Source organism: Ranitomeya imitator, chromosome 3, assembly GCF_032444005.1.
Source record: "Ranitomeya imitator isolate aRanImi1 chromosome 3, aRanImi1.pri, whole genome shotgun sequence".
Classification (NCBI taxonomy): Eukaryota; Metazoa; Chordata; class Amphibia; order Anura; family Dendrobatidae; genus Ranitomeya; species Ranitomeya imitator.
The window spans coordinates 254,778,149-254,798,129 of NC_091284.1; the positions used below are offsets into that span (position 1 = coordinate 254,778,149).

Sequence of the window (19,981 nt, forward strand, 5' to 3'; positions counted from 1 at the left end):
CCTCACGTAGTATATTGCACAGCCCACGTAGTATATTGCACAGCCCACGTAGTATATTACACTCCCCACGTAGTATATTGCACAGCCCACGCAATATATTGCACAGCCCACGTAGTATATTGCACAGCCCACGTAGTATATTGCACAGCCCACGTAGTATATTCTACAGCCCACGTAGTATATTCTACAGCCCACGCAGTATATTGCACAGCCCACGCAGTATATTGCACAGCCCACGTAGTATATTGCACAGCCCACGTAGTATATTGTACAGCCCACGTAGTATATAGCAATGTGGGCATCATATCCCTGTTAAAAAAAAGAATTAAAATAAAAAATAGTTATATACTTGCCTTCCGTTGGCCCCCGGATCCAGGCGATGCGTTTACCGATGCTCCTCGCGCACTCCGGTCTCAAGTGTGCATTGCGGTCTCGCGAGATGATGACGTAGCGGTCTCGTGAGACCACTAAATCATCATCTCGTGAGATCGCAATGAATGGAGCGGTCACCAGGGCGTCGCGAGGAGCGGGAAAGGCCTGTTGTGGATCCGAGGGGCCAACGGACGGTGAGTATATAACTATTTTTAATTTTTTTTATTATTTTTATCATTAGATCTTTTTACTATTGATGCTGCATAGTCAGCATCAATAGTAAAAAGTTGGTCACACAGGGTTAATAGCGTTAACGGAGTGCGTTACACCGCGGCATACCGTTAATGCTGCCATTAACCCTGTGTGAGCGCTGACTGGAGGGGAGTATGGAGCTGGCACTGACTGCGGGGAGTAAGGAGCGGCCATTTTGCCGTCGGACTGTGCCTGTCGCTGATTGGTCATGGCTGTTTTGCCGCGACCAATTGGTGACTTGGGATTTCCGTTACAGGCAGACAGACAGACAGACGGAAGTGACCCTTAGACAATTATATAGTAGATTTCTTCCCCTGCCTCCTAGACTTGCCATCCGCTACAAAAAATTAGATCAAGTCCCCCTTGCTTGGAAGAGACTGCAAAAGTCATGTGATACAGCCCATTATTCTTTATTGAGAGGGAATCGGTTGATTCAAGTCAATACAGCTGAGCTTTGCTGTATAATGTCCTCCATGTTGCTTCAGATTATATCTGTGAGCTAAAAAGGGGAATGAAGAGCACGCATTCCCTGATCTTTGCTCTTGGCTGTGCTCAGAGGTCACTGCAGCTCTGTTCATCTCACCAGCTACCTGTGGATTGCAAGTTACAGAACTTCACAAATGATAATGATGCATTTTAACTGACATACAATCATTTTTTAACAACAAAGGAGGTATGATTGCATATGAAAGTGTAAATTGTAAGGTCACGTTCACACGTTCAGTATTTTGGTGAGTTTTTTACCTCAGTATTTGTAAGCCAAAATCAGGAGTGGAACAATCAGAGCAAAAGTATATAATAGAAACCCGTCACCACTTCTGCATTTATCTCCCACTCCCGGTTTTGGCTCACAAATACTGATGTGTAATACTGACCTGACTGTTATTTTGTGCAGGGCTACTCACAAAATTGACAATCTCGAGAGCTGCTCTTTATAATACTTTTCTAGATCTGGTGCTAATGCACCAAGCTGGCAGGCAGCCGCAAGCCACACATCATGGGCCAGCTAACCACCTGCCATGTGGCTCCGGAGCCACAGGTTGGGGGGCACTGCAGTAGATAATACTGAATCCATATTTTGCAATAGGGGATGTCACATCTTAACCCTTCCCTTCCACTGGCCTTTGTGCTTATCAGAGTGTGGCTACAAAATATTTCTGTAGAAGTTAATGAGTTAGAACCTGTCGATGCTATGTCCGTGTGACTGCGAAAAAAGAACAGGAAATGCAAATCTGTTTGGTTAAATGGCTAACATGAATATTGTATAGTGTCCTAACTCATGGTTGTCTGTTTTTTTTTTTTTATATCCGCTATAGATCCTCTGTAGGGTTTGTAAAAATGTATGCACCCCTTGCTCAAACATATGATCATGTATGAGATATTTTTAGTTGCAGAAATTTCTTGCATGTGTGAACATATCTTTATAGTCCAAATAGTTAAACATTGCTTTTTGTGTATATAGTAGAAGTATCTAGTGTAAGGGCTCTTGAGCAAAAAAGGCAGAGAATGTAGGTGAAATAAGATGATGATATTATTCATTTTTAGTGCACTATTGATTCCATGGTTCTGTAAATGAGAAGGTGTTACATGCAAGATACAAATATAAAATATAATAAACAAACAATGATACTGGCTCAGAAAGGAGAGCGCCCTGCCCTTGCAGGCATGCAGTCTACAGTATAGTGGGGCAGGAGACAGTAGGTTGGGCAGTTGCAGCAGCTTCGATGGTCATGAGGTGGCATCATGGTCATTGCAGGTTGTAAGCTTTCTTGAAGAGATGAGTTTTCAAGTTCTGTTTGAAAGTTCCGAGTGTGGCTGAATCGGATGTGTTGAGGCACAGAATTCCAGAGGATGGGGGACACTTGTGAGTAGTCTTGGAAGTGATTGGGTGAGAAACGAATGAGTGTGGAGGAGAGCGAGCGGCCTTAGGAGAACCAGAGGTTGCGTGTTGGAAGATATCGGGATATTCGATCAGAGATATATGGAGAAGACAAATTGTGGATAACTTTTTAGATCAGCATTGTTAGTTTGATCTGTATACATTGGGGAATTGGGAGCCAATGAAGAGATTTGCAGAAGTGAGAAGCATGAAATGAGGTGGATTATTAGGGCAGCAGAGTTAATAACATGCTGGAGAGGTGTGACAGTGTTAGCAGGGAGGCCACAGATAAGAATATTGCAGTAGTCGAGGCAGGAGATGATGAGAGCATGCACTAACATTTTAGTAGATTCATGGTTGAGGAAAGGATGGATTCTGGAAATATTTCTGAGTTTGGGGCGGCAGGAGGTGGCGAGATCTTAGATGTGCGGTTTGAAGGAAAGTGCAAAGTTGAGGATTACTCCAAGGCAGGTTGAGCAGGAGGTGGGATGACATAGAGTCAAGATAACAAGTGGTGAAGTGGGATTTGGAGAGAAGATGAGCGAGATCTCCTTCAGTGATTTGTTATACGCAGGGGTTATGGTGGTTGTGCAGTAAAGACTTATCTTTTTGGTCAATTTTAAAGGGAACCTGTCACCCCGAAAATCGGGGGTGAGGTAATCCCACCGGCATCAGGGGCTTATCTGCAGCATTCTATAATGCTGTAGATAAGCCCCCGATGTTACCTGAAAAAGGAGAAAAAGACGTTAGATTATACTCACCCAGGGGCGGTCCCGCTGCTGGTCTGGTCAGATGGGCGTCTCCGGTCCGCTGCGTCGCCTCCCATCTTCTTTCCATGACGTCCTCTTCTGATCTTCAGCCACGGCTCCGGCGCAGGCGTACTTTGCTCTGCCCTGTTGAGGGCAGAGGATAGTACAGCAGTGCGCAGGCGCCGGAAAGGTCAGAGGCTCGGCGCCTGCGCACTGCAGTACTTTGTCTGCCCTCAACAGGGCAGAGCAAAGTACGCCTGCGCCGGAGCCGTGGCCGAAGATCAGAAGAGGACGTCATGGAAAGAAGATAGGAGGCGCCGCAGCGGACCGGAGACGCCCATCTGACCAGACCAGCAGCGGGACCGCCCCTGGGTGAGTATACTCTAACGTCTTTTTCTCCTCTTTCAGGTAACATCGGGGGCTTATCTACAGCATTATAGAATGCTGCAGATAAGCCCCTGATGCCGGTGGGATTACCTCACCCGCGATTTTCGGGGTGACAGGTTCCCTTTAAATGAGATTTTAAAGCCCCCATTAATTTATAATCAGCTCTGGAGGCAGATTCTCAGAAAGGTCAGTATCCGGCCCATAGATCTTAACAGTTCATTTACATATTGAGAAAAATGTGAATTTCTCTGGAACAAGATGTCAGATCGCAAATATCAAGGTATCATTTTGTTTAGCTTTCTATGACCTACTTGTCCATATAGATGGCTTAGGAGGGTTGAGCCAACTGATAGATTTCCTTTAAAAATTCTAATTTTCACAGAGCTTTGTGTACAATTTAGGGGCTTCTAGATGTAGTAGTAGTGTGGGGTGCAGCTCCGAATCGTGTGCCAAGTGGTGCAGTATGTGCTTTATTTTTGTTTGCTGTGTAGCTAATAACCTGATAGCAGAGACGCAACTGTAAGTTCTCTGTAAAACTTAATTACATTTTGCCATCTGATCCCTGGACTCAGTCATGACCTATTGTTGCGGACCCGCAACGTTTTGTTATTTTGTTTTATTCAATCGTACTTTTGTCTTTCAGGTGTATGTTCGGCGCGCATATATTGCCTATGAACTGAATAGCGTGCAGCATCGGCAGCTAAAGGACAACACATGTGTAGTTGAATTTCAGTTTATGTTACCGACATCCCATCCAAACAGGTTAGTGTTTCACCTTGTAATAAGACTATAAAAATATTAGCATCGCTTCACGCCTCTGTTGATGGTATAGTTTTTGTCAGGTATTATCCTAAATTGTTGTCAAATTTCATATGCACGTTTTCTGTTAACTGAGATTTAGTCAACTGATCACAGGGTTGGTCACTTTACACAGTCTACTGGATCCAAGAGAATGTCTGTTGATGAAAACGGGAAAAAAATCAAAGTGTAGTGAAATTGGAAAAAAAGTGAACATTTAAAAAAATGGCGCCGTTTTCCAAGACCCATAATGTCTTCATTTTTTGGGATCTGGGGCTGGACAAGGGCTTATGTTGTGCACTGAGCTGACATTTTTATTTATACCATTTTGGGGTATATGTTTTGATCGCCCCGTCATTGTAGTTTACTGCAGTGTTGTGGCGACCAAAAAAGTGTGATTCTGGCATTTCGATTTCTTTTCTTGTTATGCCGTTTTACCAATCGGATTAATTTACCGTAGCTTATATTTTCATAGATTGGGCGTTTATGAACACAGCGATACCAAATATGTTTTGTTTTTATTTTATTGTGAATGGGATAAAAGGGTGGTGATTTGAACGTTTATATTTTAAAAAATATTTTTGAAACTTTTTTTTCTACTTTTTACTTGCTTCAATAGTCTCCTTAGGAAGCTGCGATCTTTTAGCTTGTGCTACACAAAACATCATCTCCTACCACCACCACCACCACCACGGGCTGGCGCTCATAGAAGATCTGCATTGACAAGCACTGAAGTCTTCGGCACAACCCTTCGGTGCCCCGCGATCACTTGACAGGCGCTGTTGAGTGTGTCTTGTGATGCACTTTCACCAGGCGTGAGTTAAATGCTGCTGTCAGTGATTGACAGCAGCTTTAAACATGACATGTGTGGGGAAAGATGTGGGCTCAGCGCCGGAGCCCTCATCAAATACAAGGACATGACCTATGCACCTATACGTCATAGGTGGTGAGGGGTTAAAAAGTTAAAACGTGATGATACATATTCTTTCTAATTGGTTTACTTTACGGTTTGAAAAAAGAAAAAGTAATGCTCCTGGGTGAAAAATCCACTTTAATGTAACATTTAAAAATTAATAAACAAAAATGCATGATGGAATGAACGAGAAAAGCATGCGCGTTTCGAACACTATCTGGCATTCTTTCTCAAAGATCAGTGGGAAAATGTTCCCAGCAACCCTAAATATTCCAGGGAACGCATCAAAATGGGATACTCGGAGCATGTGATGGAATGAATTATCATATTAAAAATACAGATAAGTTGATAGTTACAAAGTCCAACAGGAAAATAGAATAAATATACAGTTTATGATAATAAATTATTACATTCAGACATTTCCATAGTGATACATGATCTGATCTGGAGCCAAGATTAAAACTCCAAAAGGCTTCTCTTGTTAATAGACGTCTCCTTATGTCACCTCCGTGTGCTGGTCTATTAACCTTTACAATGGCAATAATTGCATGAAAGGAAGAAGGCTTTCCCTGCTGATTAAAAATAACATGTTTAGCAGCAGAGGAGATAGGACAGACTTCCAACTTGTGAGTAGTGCAGGCAGTATAAAGTTTCTGACACATGAGCACAATTAATGTTATATACTCAATATTCAGAATTACAATTAATATATTGTTTGATACTGTCAAATTTTAAGATTATCAATATTCTAAATCAATACAATGTCCTAAATAAGGAAGACACTTCACGTAATGTATGACAGCAATCCCATATGAGAAATAAATATGGGGAAAAGAAGAGACCCAAAAAATTACCATAATATTAAAGAGTTATTTTTGTTCAAGATATTTAAAACCATAGAATGTAAAAAAGCAGAATAGTCGTAGGGGATGCTGAGCAAAAGCAGAAGGCATAAATAAAAGACAGAAAGAAATGGTGGTGTTTTTTATGTATATATGGAGGGATGATAATGAAGAAAAAAGAGGATATATACTCATTCAATAACTCCCTACTATGCAATATAACCCCTGTTGAGGGCAGAGCAAAATACTGCAGTGCGCAGGCGCCGGAAAGGTCAGAGAGGCCCGGCGCCTGCGCACTGCAGTACTTTGTCTGCCCTCAACAGCGCAGAGCAAAGTACGCCTGCGCCGGAGCCGTGGCTGAAGATCAGAAGAGGACGTCTTGTAATGAAGATGGGAGGCGCCGCAGCGGACCGGAGACGCCCGTTTGACCTGACCAGCAGCGGGACCGCCCCTGGGTGAGTATAATATAACGTCTTTTTCTCCTCTTTTAGGTAACATCGGGGGCTTATCTACAGCATTACAGAATGCTGTAGATAAGCCCCTGATGCCGGTGGGCTTACCTCACCCGCGAATTTCGGGGTGACAGGTTCTCTTTAAATACATTGAACATAAAAGCACAATTTTAAGAGGCTTTGTCATCACCTTAAATGGGTAAACTTTAAAAAAAAAATGCAACTTTTCAATATGTTTATTGTTAACAATCCTCTCTGTTCTTAAGAATAGGGGGATTTTACATTTTACTGCTCATGGCCTATGCTACTAGCCACCACTGTATTCTGTCAGAGGCATCAAAACGTAATTTCAGCACCTAATATGCACATGTACTGCATACATGTGAGATTTTATTGAATTCTGTTCTGACTACCTTGGTGCAATTACAACGTGAACTTGTTCTACTGTATACCCATCTTGTGGGCACTAGATGGCAATGTTTCACTGTGGTCAAATATTGAAAAGCGTCAGTTTCCGTGGCAGTCAGAAACTGGTAAGAGAAGGGTTTGTTGGAAATGTCCAGCTCAATTTCATGCAGAACAGTCTTTATGAACTGATCACAGTGACCTTCTTCCGATTTTGTTTCATTGACATAACACTGTTAAATATTATTTTGATTTAGTATGATTTGTTTAGCATACCCGCCATGCAGTGCTCATACCCAATATTGTATTACATGAATCCTGTACTGTGCTGAAATTGGGTGAGAAATATGAAATCTAACATTGGGAGGAGGTATGCCTTAAAGAAAAGGTTCTGAGATGCAGATTGCTGGAGTGCTTGAAATGACTTGGCGTCCTGGGAAATATGGCTGCTTCAGGTCTTAGCGAAGTGTGCTTTGTTTAGCAGAAGTTTTTTGGCGCTGTGTATATGTTGTTTTTTTTTATGATTTTCATCTGTTTTTGGTCTGTGTCTCTCTTTTGACGCTTAGTGTGGCAACAAAGCGTCTCCCACTAATTCATGCCCATAAACTATAACAGTTGGAACACATATGTGGAGGACCAGGCCTAACCAGGAAATATTTGTTTGTTTAAAATATTATAAAAATGATCTTATGTTGTTTTCGGCTAGACGTATAAATGGTATATTGTAACGAATCTGTCATAAAGCCTATGGATTGTTATATCTGGTCTTCAGATATCGGACCAGCCTTGTCTTTTATTCAATTCTCCATCATTTCTCTTTGCCTGAAATAGTCTCTTCCCTAAGAATGTTCTTTACGTATTTGTCGCCAGGCTTATTCTACCAGTGGAGTTTTCTTGGCTGAGCAGCAGTCCATTAATTTTAGTGTAGCGGTTTTTTAGGATGGGGTAAGCCTGCAATGAATAAATGAGCTGCAGACACAAGGAAAGTAATCAAAATTGGAATAGGACACACAGCTGGGTCCATCTGCTCTCCATACTCTCTGCACTCTTTAAAAAAATGCAATCTTATTTTAATGCAATTTCTTCATAATGATCTTTTTTTTTTCCTGTTCCCAGCACCATTTAACCAACAGTTTCTTTTTTTTTTGTTCTTTAGAGCTGTCGACCATGGGTATTGATTTGCAGGGGGTGCAAATGAATTTTACATAGTTTGCATCATACCAGAAAAATTAGTCATTCCAACTTGAAATGTTGAGATCATGAGGCGAATAAGGAACACATTGATGAAATAATTCATATCAATTTCCTCCTTTTGTAGAACGTATATTTTAATCGTGTCCGTTAGTATGAACAGAAGTCTTGCTTCAATGTAAAGTCCAAAGATGTGTCAAGCTCTAAATAATGTTCATCGCAGGATCCGCATAACAAACAGCTACTGTAATAATAGGCTAAAGATATTTCTAACATACTCGTGTATTGGCCGTTTGTACAGAGTATGGAGCCAGAGCAGAGGGGCTCGGGTCATCATGGCTGCTCCTGGGTGCGGCACATGTTATTAAGGTGCAGTGCTGGGAGCAGCCACTACTGAACATGCGGAGCCACACTACTCCACCTGCCGGAGCAGATGATGGCTGATAGGTGGGGTTGCCGAGTGTCGGACCCCCACACTAATCTTATATTGATGACCTATACTATGGATAGCTCATCAATATATCAATGTGGATTTAATTCAAGGGACTTTATTTACAGTAATATGGAGTTATTAACCATTTAGGTACTATATCCTTTTTAAAGAGATACATGGCCTGGAGTTAATTCCACTTGTAGAATTTGCATTATTTCCTCACTTACACACTAATGCGGTGTCAGCGTAACTGGATCAGGCCTACAATAACCACTGGAAGGAGAACTACATGCATAGTGTAGGGTATAAGAACATACCATTATTATTAAACAAAAACCACTTATGTGTTGCAGAGAAATTGACTTTATAATGCGATGCTTAAATGAGGCTGGAAGTGCTATGGGCAGGACAGAGCACTTTCCACTGCTTTGGCTCACAGTTGCCGCTGTAGGTAGCCAAAAAATACTTTTTAATGGTCATCTTTGCTGGATTAATGGAAGATTGATCTTCTTTTTTTGTTTTAACCATATGAAAATATGTAACAATATATGATAAGCAGCACGCAGCTCCCTACTGTAAATTAATAATGGTGGTAGATATGAGGAATACAGTTCCTTATACAGACTACATAGACTGAATATATCTATATATATATATATATATAGAGAGAGAGAGAGAGATCTACACATATACAGTGTATGTAGTCTTATAGGTCTGTGCATAAAACATCTGATCACCACCACCATTATTATGTGTATATATGCATATCTATGTATGTGTGTGAATAATATATACAGCATACTGTGAATTTATAATGGTGGTTGACATAAGAAGTATGTGCATATGGCTACACACACTCTTCTGGTGAAATACTGTGTATTCATCTGTATTCCACTCCACACATTCTTCACTGCTTTTTCAAGAGAATAAGCATAGTTCAAACACATACACCTTTTCTTCATAGGACTCGTCTTTAGGACCCATAAATTTGCTCCCTGCTGTGGTTTCAACAGGCATGAATAAGAGGAAGTGTAAATGCTTGGCATCCATTGTTCAGCTGTCCCTTCTCGGCGTAGTCTAGATTTATTTTTCACATATTGCTGATGATTGCTGAAATGTGTGCCTTTGTAAGCACAAAGGTCAGTCAATGTACTGGATAAGTAGTGTATTTTTATCAGAACACTCCTTTTCTCTAGGTATTTGCCCATTTCTATAGATCGCAAGTTTGTTCAAGCTTCCTCCAATTGCATCTTGTGTTTTTGAATCTCTTCATTATACCGTTGTATTGTTACTCTATTGTATCTTCCTTACATATTGATGGTCTAAAACTGTAATTTGATTATATAGTTAGTGGATCAGCTAGTACAGTTAATATCTTAAGTGTTGTGAATTCCGCTCTTGGGCTCCCTCCGGTGGTTGTAAGTGGCACTTTTGTGAGTTCTGCTCTTGGGCTCCCTCCGATGGTTTTACGTGGAATGGCTGCTCCTTGGATTTAGCTGTCAGCAGCTGCTTCCACTGGTTGTCTATTCTGCTCGGCTATTTAGCCTGGCTCTTTCCTTCAGCTTGTGCCACTTGTCAATGGTTCCTGGTTGGATTCACATCTCTTTGGATTTCCTTGTTATCCTGACCAGTTCATCTAAGCTAAGTCCTTGCTTGCTCTTTTCTGTCCACAGGTTGTGGACTTATCCGTTCTGTGCTTTCTATGTTTGTCCAGCTTGTCAGTATGAATTAATTCAGTGATGCTGGAAGCTCTGGGAAGCAGATTTACCCTCCACACCTTTATTTAGGTGTGGAGATTTTTGTAAACTCTTTGTGGATTTTTTGTAGTGTTTTAAACTGACCGCACAGTATTCCATCCTGTCCTATCTATCTAGCTAGACTGGCCTCCTGTGCTTATCCTGGTTTCATTCTGTGTATGTCTTTTCCCTCTCCACTCACAGTCATTACTTGTGGGGGGCTATCTATCCTTTTGGATTTTCTCTGAGGCAAGATAGTTTTCCTGTTTCTATCTTTAGGGGTAGTTAGTTCTCAGGCTGTGATGAGGTGCCTAGGGAGTGTTAGGAGCATCCCACGGCTACTTCTAGTGTTGTGTTGAGCTTAGGGACTGCGGTCAGTACAGGTACCACTTCCTTCAGAGCTCGTCCCATGTTGCTCCTAAACCACCAGATCATAACACTTAAGTAATCAATCTAAGAATTCTGGAAAATGCTTTTAAGTAAAAAAAAAAAAAAAAAAAACAAACTCCACGTATCTGCCAACATGACCTATAATAGATTTTATTTGCGCCTTTCTTATGGGGCTTTATGTTCAATACCAAGAACAATAAAGCGCGGTTGCCTTTAGGAGAGAGACCTGTTTGCAGCGGGCCAGTGTACTGAACATGTAAGGATATGAACACTGAACATGTAAGGATATGACTTCCTGAGCTCACAAGAAGTGGCTACTTGACCAAACATAAGGCATCTAGAACTTAAGTGCAAATTTTGGGTGGTCACTCCATTTCATATCTCTGCAGACAAGTCTCGTCAAGATGCTCCATTTCTTTGGTTGCCAGATACTAATGGTTAGAAGGTTATAAAAAAAGATATCGATAGAAATCTCTTTTAATATGATTGCAAACAGATTTTTGGCCATGTACGGTAAATATTGGATTGACCTATTCAGTATAATCAAAAGTGAAGGAGAGGTGCACTAGATGTGGGAAGTGAAATGTTAGGTGATATTAGATAAAACCCAAGTCTAGTAGTCCTATAAAAAGAGCCCAGGAATTTTAAGTGAGATTTATTTACTTATTTGTTCCTTTACTTATTTTACTTTATAAAGCCATAAATTTCCACAGCACTTCACAGACCGAACCATCTAGTTAATCCTGTAAGGCTGTAATCAGATGATCCCCAATTAACACACAATGTTGAAAAAGTCTTCACTATGTTGAGGCACATTAGAGGTTAATATGTGCCTGTGACGGGGTCTACCAAGCTGGGGTACCTCTTTCAGTACCACCCCGTGTTTCAGGAGGTCCACTCTGCTTTGGCTGGAGTCTGAATGAAGGACGCTGGCTGGAATTGCTTGGTTACATGGGCGCATATAAAAGATCACTGCTTCTCCACGTATTTCCAGTCTGACAACACTTTACTCACAGGACACAGAATATATCACACAGATACAGAGGGCAGGCCAATAGAAAAGCGGCAGGCCAGACATACATTACAATAGCCGCAGGTGGCTGGAGCCTGCCGATATTTACTGTGGGAATTACAAAGGTGGGGGGAAGACAAAAGGGGAATATTGTGTCCCCTCTGCCCAAGGGTGCAGCCTGTGGGCTGATGCATTAGCGACATGAATCTCACATGGAACCTATTATACATACATATAACTGCACAACATATTCTGGATGCTGAGTGGTTCCGTAACACAGTTCCCCTTTTCAGCGACGCGATCGGCATACATAGTCTGATCCTTAATGGATCGGTTTGGGGATGACTGAAGTTTATGGGGTTGGCACAAGTTCCGTTTGTCGACTTAGGCCATCGGCGTTACCGCTTTGTTTGCCGGGTCTGTAGTGGATGGTGAAGTCCAGAGGTTGTAGGGCTAAACTCCACTGCAGCAATCTGGCGTTGTCTCCGGAGACCCAATTAAGCCAGACTAGGGGATTATGGTCCATTAGGAGGGAAAACTGGCATCCATACAAATATGGTTGCAACTTTTTGAGTGCCCATACTACCGCCAGGCACTCCTTCTCAATGGCCGCATAGCTTACTTCACAGGGCAGTAGTTTCCGACTCGGGTAAGCTACCGGGTGTTCTTGGCCATCCGGCCCGACTTGGCTCAGTACTGCCCCGACTTGGCTCAGTACTGCCCCCAATCCAAACATAGAAGCGCCTGTGTGAACAAGGAAATGTTTAGTTGGATCGGGTGCGGCCAATACAGGGGTATTGGTGAGGGCGTCCTTTAGTTGCCGGAAGGTTTCCTCACACTCTGGGGTCCAGGTTACCTGGCGGGGTTGGTTCTTACGGGTCAGATCAGTGAGGGGCTTGGCTACGCTGCTGTAATTGGGAATGAATTTCCTGTAATACCCCGCTGTCCCTAGAAATGCCGTGACCTGGGTTTTAGTGCTTGGGGTGGGCAATTTGGCTATGGCCTCAATCTTGGCTGGTTCTGGTCGCTGTTTCCCACTTCCCACCCAATGCCCTAAATACTGAACCTCTTCTTTGCCCACGTGACACTTGTTTGGGTTCAGGGTGATTCCGGCCTTGTGGATCCTGTCCAATACTGTCTCTAGGTGATTTAGATGCTCCTCCCATGTCGCACTGTAGATGGCGATGTCGTCCAGGTAGGCACAAGCAAAGTCCTGGAGACCATCCAGAAGCTGGTCAGCCAGCCTCTGGAAGGTCGCCTATGGCATTCTTCATCCCGAATGGCATAACTCAAAACTGGAATAAGCCGAACGGGGTGACAAATGCTGACTTGGGAATAGCGTCAGGACTAAGGGGAATCTGCCAGTAGCCTTTGCATAGATCGTTGGTGGTCAAATACTTTGCCCCCGCCAGCCGGTCTAACAACTCATCCACACACGGCATGGGATATGCATCCGTCACTGTTTTCTCATTGAGCTTACGATAGTCTACACAAAACCGTGTAGTCCCATCCTTCTTGGGCACTAACACTACGGGAGATGCCCAGGGACTATCTGACTCTTCAATGACCCCTAAACGCAACATCTTTTGTATCTCTTGTCGCATCCCCTCTCGTACAGACTCAGGGACGCGGAAGGGGTTTTGTCACAGGGGGGTCTGATCCTGTGTCTCAACCTTGTGTTGTGCCAGGCGAGTGTACCCTGGTCTCCCCGAAAACATCTCTGTTGCTGCCTCAACAACTCCTCTGCCTGCTGTCTCTCCCGGGGGCCTAGGTCTTCACCCAAGTGTACCTGGTCCCATGTTTTAGACTGAGTCCTTTCCCCTAAGACATCCGTCATGGGAAGTCCGGCTAAATCCTCTGCTTCAGGTGCACAGATGGCCACTACCTCTTCAGGGCGCTCCTGGTAGGGCTTCAGCATATTCACGTGGAACATGCGGATAACCCTGGAGTCGTCACAATCAGCGACATTATAGGTTGTGTCGGCTATTTTCCCCACTACCTGGTAGGGCCCCTGCCATGCAGCTTGGAACTTGTTCTGCCTAGTGGGCTCTAACACCAGGACCTTCTGTCCTATTTCCAAGGTGCTCTCTCTGGCCCTCCGATCGTACCATATGCGCTGGCGCCGCTGGGTCGCCTGCATGTTCTCACGTACAGCCTGAGTCAGCTCCTGTAACGGTCCCGGAATTCCAGCACATATGGTACACATAGGTACCCCTTGTATGAGGCCCTCCCCTTCCCAGTGTTCTAGCACTAAGTGTAGGGGTCCCCTTACCCGTCTCCCGTATACCAGCTCGAACGGGGAGAACCCATTGGATTCTTGGGGCACCTCCCGATAGGCAAACAGGAGGTGTGGCAAGAATTTCTCCCAGTCCCTGTAGGTCCTGGTAAAAGTCCCAATGAGTGGTTTTAACGTCCCGTTAAAGCATTCACACAACACATTGGTTTGCGGGTGGTACGGGGGCGCTTCTAATGGACTTTACGCCGCACAGCTTCCACAGTTGGTTGGTCACCTCTGCTTTAAACTGGGTACCCTGGTCCGAGATAATCTCCCAGGGAAATCCAACCCGTGAGAAAACCTGGAGCAGGGCGGCCGCCACCGTCTCTGCCAGTATGTTAGTTAACGCAACCGCCTCTGGATACCGTGTGGCATAATCTACCACTGTCAATATATACCTTTTCCCTGACGGACTGGGTTTGGCTAACGGCCCTATCAGATCAACCGCTACTCGGCTAAATGGTTCCTCCACAATAAGGAGGGGGCGTAAATTGGCCTTGCATCGATCTCTCCCCTCTTGCCAATGCGCTGGCAACTGTCACAGGTCTGGCAGTATTGACGAACATCATAGGTTACCCCCGGCCAAAAGAAGTTTTGTGTCAGATGATGCCTGGTGCGACTGATGCCGAAGTGCCCGGCCAAGGGTATGTCATGAGAGATTCGCAGTAACTCCTGCCTATACTTCTTGGGAACTACCAGCTGTCGTTTTATAGTGGGGCTCGACCCTGTGTGGTGCTGCTCTGTGATCCGGTAGAGGAGTCCCTGCTTCCATACAAACTGTTCCCCTTCCAGTATCCCTCTCCCCTCCTGTGCCTTCCCACGATATCCCTCCAATGAAGGATCCTCAAGTAACTCCCTCTTAAATTCATCTGGGGTGGCCCAAGAAATGTGTCTGGCTATGGGAATACGTGTAGGGCTGGGATGTCTTACCTGGGCCTCCTCTGAGTGTGATTCCGCCTCCGGAGCTCAAGCTTGTCTCCGGGTGGTCGCAGGATATGTCTCAGCCAGAGGGGCAACCGAGAAGGCAGACAACATGGGCCCCCAAGTCATTTCCCAGCAAGACGTCTGCAGGTAAATCCTCCATCAAGCCGACCTCAACAAGGCCATCTCCGACTCCCCAGTTCAGGTGAATCCTGGCAGTGGGCAGTCGATGTATAGCTCCCCCTGCTACACGGACTGCCACTGTCCGGTCCGTCTTCTCTTGGTCCCGGACGAGATTAGGCTTCACAAGGGTCAAAATTGCCCTGGAATCTCTTAGTCCCTGCATACGTTTCCCATTAAGCCACGCGACCTGTCGATGCTGTTGTCGATTATCTGCCCGGGCTGCCTGCACGGGGTCTACTTCATGCAGCACTTCCTCCATCTCTTCCACCCCTTGGTTAGTCGTAGCCCACAATGCCGGATCAGCTTCGCCTTGGTAGCAGTGTACAGCAGCCCGGCTGAAGGTAGCTGTTCCCGCCTTTGGCCACTGGGTATGCCCGGTTGGAACATTGTCTTTGCAGGTGGCCCAGCTGACGGCAGGTGTGGCATCGCGCCCTAGGGGGACTGTGGTAGGCCGAGTTTCTAGCTGGTCCCCCTACAATCTTCGGTGGTTTGGGGCCCTCCAGGTCCATGGGCGGACCCCTAGTGACCATCTTTGATCTGGACAACTGAGGCCTCCTGGCATCATGATGTTCATCGGCCAGACGAGCGGCTTCCTCAAGAGTTGTTGGCCGCCTGTCCCGAAGCCATTCCTGTGTCTCGGGGGTTAGTCCATTAAAGAATCGTTCTAACAAGAAGAGCTGGAGGACGTCCTCCTTAGTGGTTGCTTGGCTCCCTTGTACCCACTGTAGCAGTGACCGCCGTAATTTACAGGCCCATTCAGCGTGGGTATCGGTTACGCATTTTATAAGTCCGCGGAACTTTTGGCGGTATGCCTCTGGTGTCAGAGCATACCGGGCCAAGATCACTTCTTTGATCCGCTCATAGTCCATACAGTCCTCATCAGGTACTGTGCGATAGGTGTCCGCTGCCCGACCTCTCAGCTTGCTGGCCAGAATCTGAACCCGTTCCTCCGGCTTCACTTGATGAAGGGCACATTGCCGCTCAAAGTCCTGCAGAAAGCCATCAATGTCTTCCTCTGCCTCCCCCAACTGTCGGAAGGCATTATACTGGATCTGTTTGAGGCTTACTGTTGAAGGTACCTGGTCGAAGGCCAGAGCTCCCCCTAATCGCTGACTATCCTCTCTCCGCTCTGCCATCTCCATCTTTGCCAGCTCCATTTTGGTCCGCTCTGCCATCTCCATCTTGGCTAGCTCTATCCTGGCTGGCTCGGCCATTTTTTCCTTTAGATCAGTACGCACATCAGCCATCACCTCTCGTATGATCTCTACTGCATGGTTTGGGCCATAGAACGCCAGTCTGTTCTTTACCTGCCTCTAGAATTCAGTCTCCTCCACGTTCACATTGGGGGGCGCTGCACTGTCGTGTTCCATGATGGCTGCTATCAAATCCGCTTTTGTTTTGTTGCTGTCGATCAACCCTCGGGCTTCCGCCAGATCTTTTAATGTAGTCCTCTTTAACTTCTGGTAGTTGTTTTCCATTCATTCCTTTTCTCCTGTAGAAGGGGTATCATATCCCGCTGTCTGCCACCAGTGTAACGGGGGCTACCAAGCTGGGGTACCTCTTTCAGTACCACCCCGTGTTTCAGGAGGTCCACTCTGCTTTGGCTGGAGTCTGAATGAAGGACGCTGGCTGGAATTGCTTGGTTACATGGGCGCATATAAAAGATCACTGCTTCTCCACATATTTCCAGTCTGACAACACTTTACTCACAGGACACAGAATATATCACACAGATACAGAGGGCAGGCCAATAGAAAAGCGGCAGGCCAGACATACATTACAATAGCCGCAGGTGGCCGGAGCCTGCCAATATTTACTGTGGGAATTACAAAGGTGGGGGGCGGACAAAAGGGGAATATCGTGTCCCCTCTGCCCAGGGGCGCAGTCTGTGGGCTGATGCATTAGGATCATGCATCTCACATGGAATCTATTATACATACATATAACTGCACAACATATTCTGGGTGCTGAGTGGTTCCGTAACACGTAACAGTCCCCTCTTGGTATATGCATATTTAGAGCTCCGCCAATACACTGTGTATGAAATAATCTCCGTCAATCTGTTTTTTTTTCCTTTTTTAACTTTTTATATGAAAAAAGCTAAAATATAGAAATTTTCTTTATTATGCACAAAGGAATAATTTGACAGGTTTACTTTTCTGATCATTTTTTTTTTTTACTCCAAGTTGCTGTAAGATTGAGGCATTTTTCTCAAGTAAATTATTGGCTCTATAACAAAGGTGTCTTTTTTTATTATTCGAGTGTAAATTATCCCATAATCCAGCACTGGATTTTTATCCTTTATCAATCCACAGTTGAGGCATTGACATGACCTCCCTGGCTCTCAGAAGTGCTGTAACTTTGTGTGATGGGTGAAATATGGTGGTCCAAAATGGTTCTGGCTAGTGATCAGTGAACGTGCTTGGATAAGGTGTTATCCGATCATGATTTGAGTGATAATGGAGTGTCGTCGGCTTGCTTGAAAACTATGTCCAAATCCCCGCATCTGAATGTCTCGCAGCTGTTCGACAGCTGCAACACATGCAGGGATTGCCTAAAATTCAGAGTGTAACAACCACGAGACATGCAGACGCAGGCACTCAAACATATTTTTCGAGCACGCCGACGACACTCCATTATCACTCGGTCATGATCGGATAACACCTTATCCAAGCACGTTCACTGATCACTAGTGCTGGCTCTTTGATGAGGTGTAGCATTTTGAAAATTCCCAATGAAATGTAAATACTGTTATCATGTTATGTCTTCTCTATTAGATCTGAGTCTTCCATTGGCTTTTCTGTAATTTGTATATATACATTGCTGGTTTTCTGCAATGTCGTAGACCTTTAGTTATGCATAAAGCAGAGTCTACATCATTAACTTCCCAGCGAGTGAATGTGTTACTGGTGTACCTCTCCCCCGATCTTCTCTACACCCCATTAGTTGCTGCTTTTTGTGCAAAAAAAATGGTTTAACATAATGCACAGTGAAGAGTAATCACCGTCTCATAGTTTCCATTTTGCATATCTGTGTATTTTCCTCATTCTTGCTGGTTCATAGATTATTAGACATGGGTGAAGATGTAGGCAAAGATACCATTTTCCAAGTCTTTACTTTAGAGCTACATGTAAAGACCAAATCGTATACTTGCATATTATGACGCATTTCTCATTGTGTAATGTCCTTTGATATTTGCTTATAAAAGTTACCGATAAACAATATTGTATACGTATGCAATGTGGTTTACAGGTGTTGTCCACTACAGGCCAACCCCAGCTAAATCAATTCAAGACCAAATTAAAATAGGTGCCAATGGTGCCATTCCGCTGTACTCAGTGGTGTTGTGAGATTGTTGTGTCACTTGCCAGCTGCAGTCAACGAGTGGCTGCTTGTCAGGCACAGCTCATAGTTATTCCATCAGAATGGATATCCGCAGTGATGAAAGGCTGCAGCTGACGAGGGTCCACTCATTGGCTGCAGCTGGCACATGACACAGCAATATGACGTCATAGCCAGATACACTGGTCTGTAGCCACTGCGGAAGGTGAGTATACACTGCTTTTATTTTAATTTAGTCCTGAATGGATTTAGCTGTGGCTGTCCACTTGGGGACAGTCCCCTGAAATTTATGTTTGAAATTCTAATATGATTTTAGTAATTTTTTTAAATTACTTTTTTAAATAGAAAAAATCCTCTGTGTTTGCTTACTTTGACTTTTGAAGAACTATGCAACTTAGGTTTAAAAAGCAAAAAATAGGGCTGGGTAGAATTTTAAAATTTATATTAGAAATATGTTTCCTGGTTTGTCAAATTCAACCATTGATATATTCCATTGACCATTATTCCCTGGCCTTAACCCCTTTCTGACATGGGACGTACTATCCCGTCGAGGTGGGGTGGGCACCCATGACCACGGACGGGATAGTACGTCCAGCGCGATCGGCGGCGCTCACGGGGGGAGCGCCGCCGATCGCGGCCGGGTGTCAGCTGTTTATCGCAGCTGACATCCGGCACTATGTGCCAGGAGCGGTCACGGACCGCCCCCGGCACATTAACCCCTGGCACACCGCGATCAAAGATGATCGCGATGTGCCGGCGGTATAGGGAAGCTTCCCGCAGGGAGGGGGCTCCCTGCGGGCTTCCCTGAGCCCCTCGCAGCAACGCGATGTGATCGCGTTGCTGCGAGGGTCTCACCTCCCTCCCTGCTTCCTCCAGCCCCGGATCCAAGATGGCCGCGGATCCGGGTCCTGCAGGGAGGGAGGTGGCTTCACAGAGCCTGCTTAGAGCAGGCACTGTGAAGGCTGCAGCGCTGCATGTCAGATCAGTGATCTGACAGAGTGCTGTGCACACTGTCAGATCACTGATCTGTGATGTCCCCCCCCTGGGACAATGTAAAAAAGTAAAAAAAAATTTTTCAAAATGTGTAAAAAAAAAAAAAATAAAAAAAAAAATTCCTAAATAATGAAAAAAATATATATATTATTCCCCTAAATACATTTCTTTATCTAAATAAAAAAAAAACAATAAAAGTACACATATTTAGTATCGCCGCGTCCGTAACGACCCGACCTATAAAACTGGCCCACTAGTTAACCCCTTCAGTAAACACCGTAAGAAAAAAAAAAAAAGAGGCAAAAAACAACGCTTTATTATCATACCGCCGAACAAAAAGTGGAATAACACGCGATCAAAAAGACGGATATAAATAACCATGATACCGCTGAAAGCGTCATCTTGTCCCGCAAAAAACGAGCCGCCATACAGCATCATCAGCAAAAAAAAAAAAAA

General features: G+C 44.5%; 1 protein-coding gene across 2 annotated transcripts in view; it reads left to right on the forward strand.

Annotated features, from left to right (window-relative positions):
* ACACA (acetyl-CoA carboxylase alpha) overlaps positions 1 to 19,981 on the forward strand; it is a 575,142-nt gene that overhangs the window by 174,508 nt on the left and 380,653 nt on the right. For both annotated transcript variants that reach the window (XM_069756397.1, XM_069756396.1), the window contains exon 29: positions 4,283 to 4,401. In XM_069756397.1, the coding sequence (XP_069612498.1) occupies positions 4,283 to 4,401 (119 nt within the window). The remainder of the gene's footprint in view (positions 1 to 4,282; positions 4,402 to 19,981) is intronic.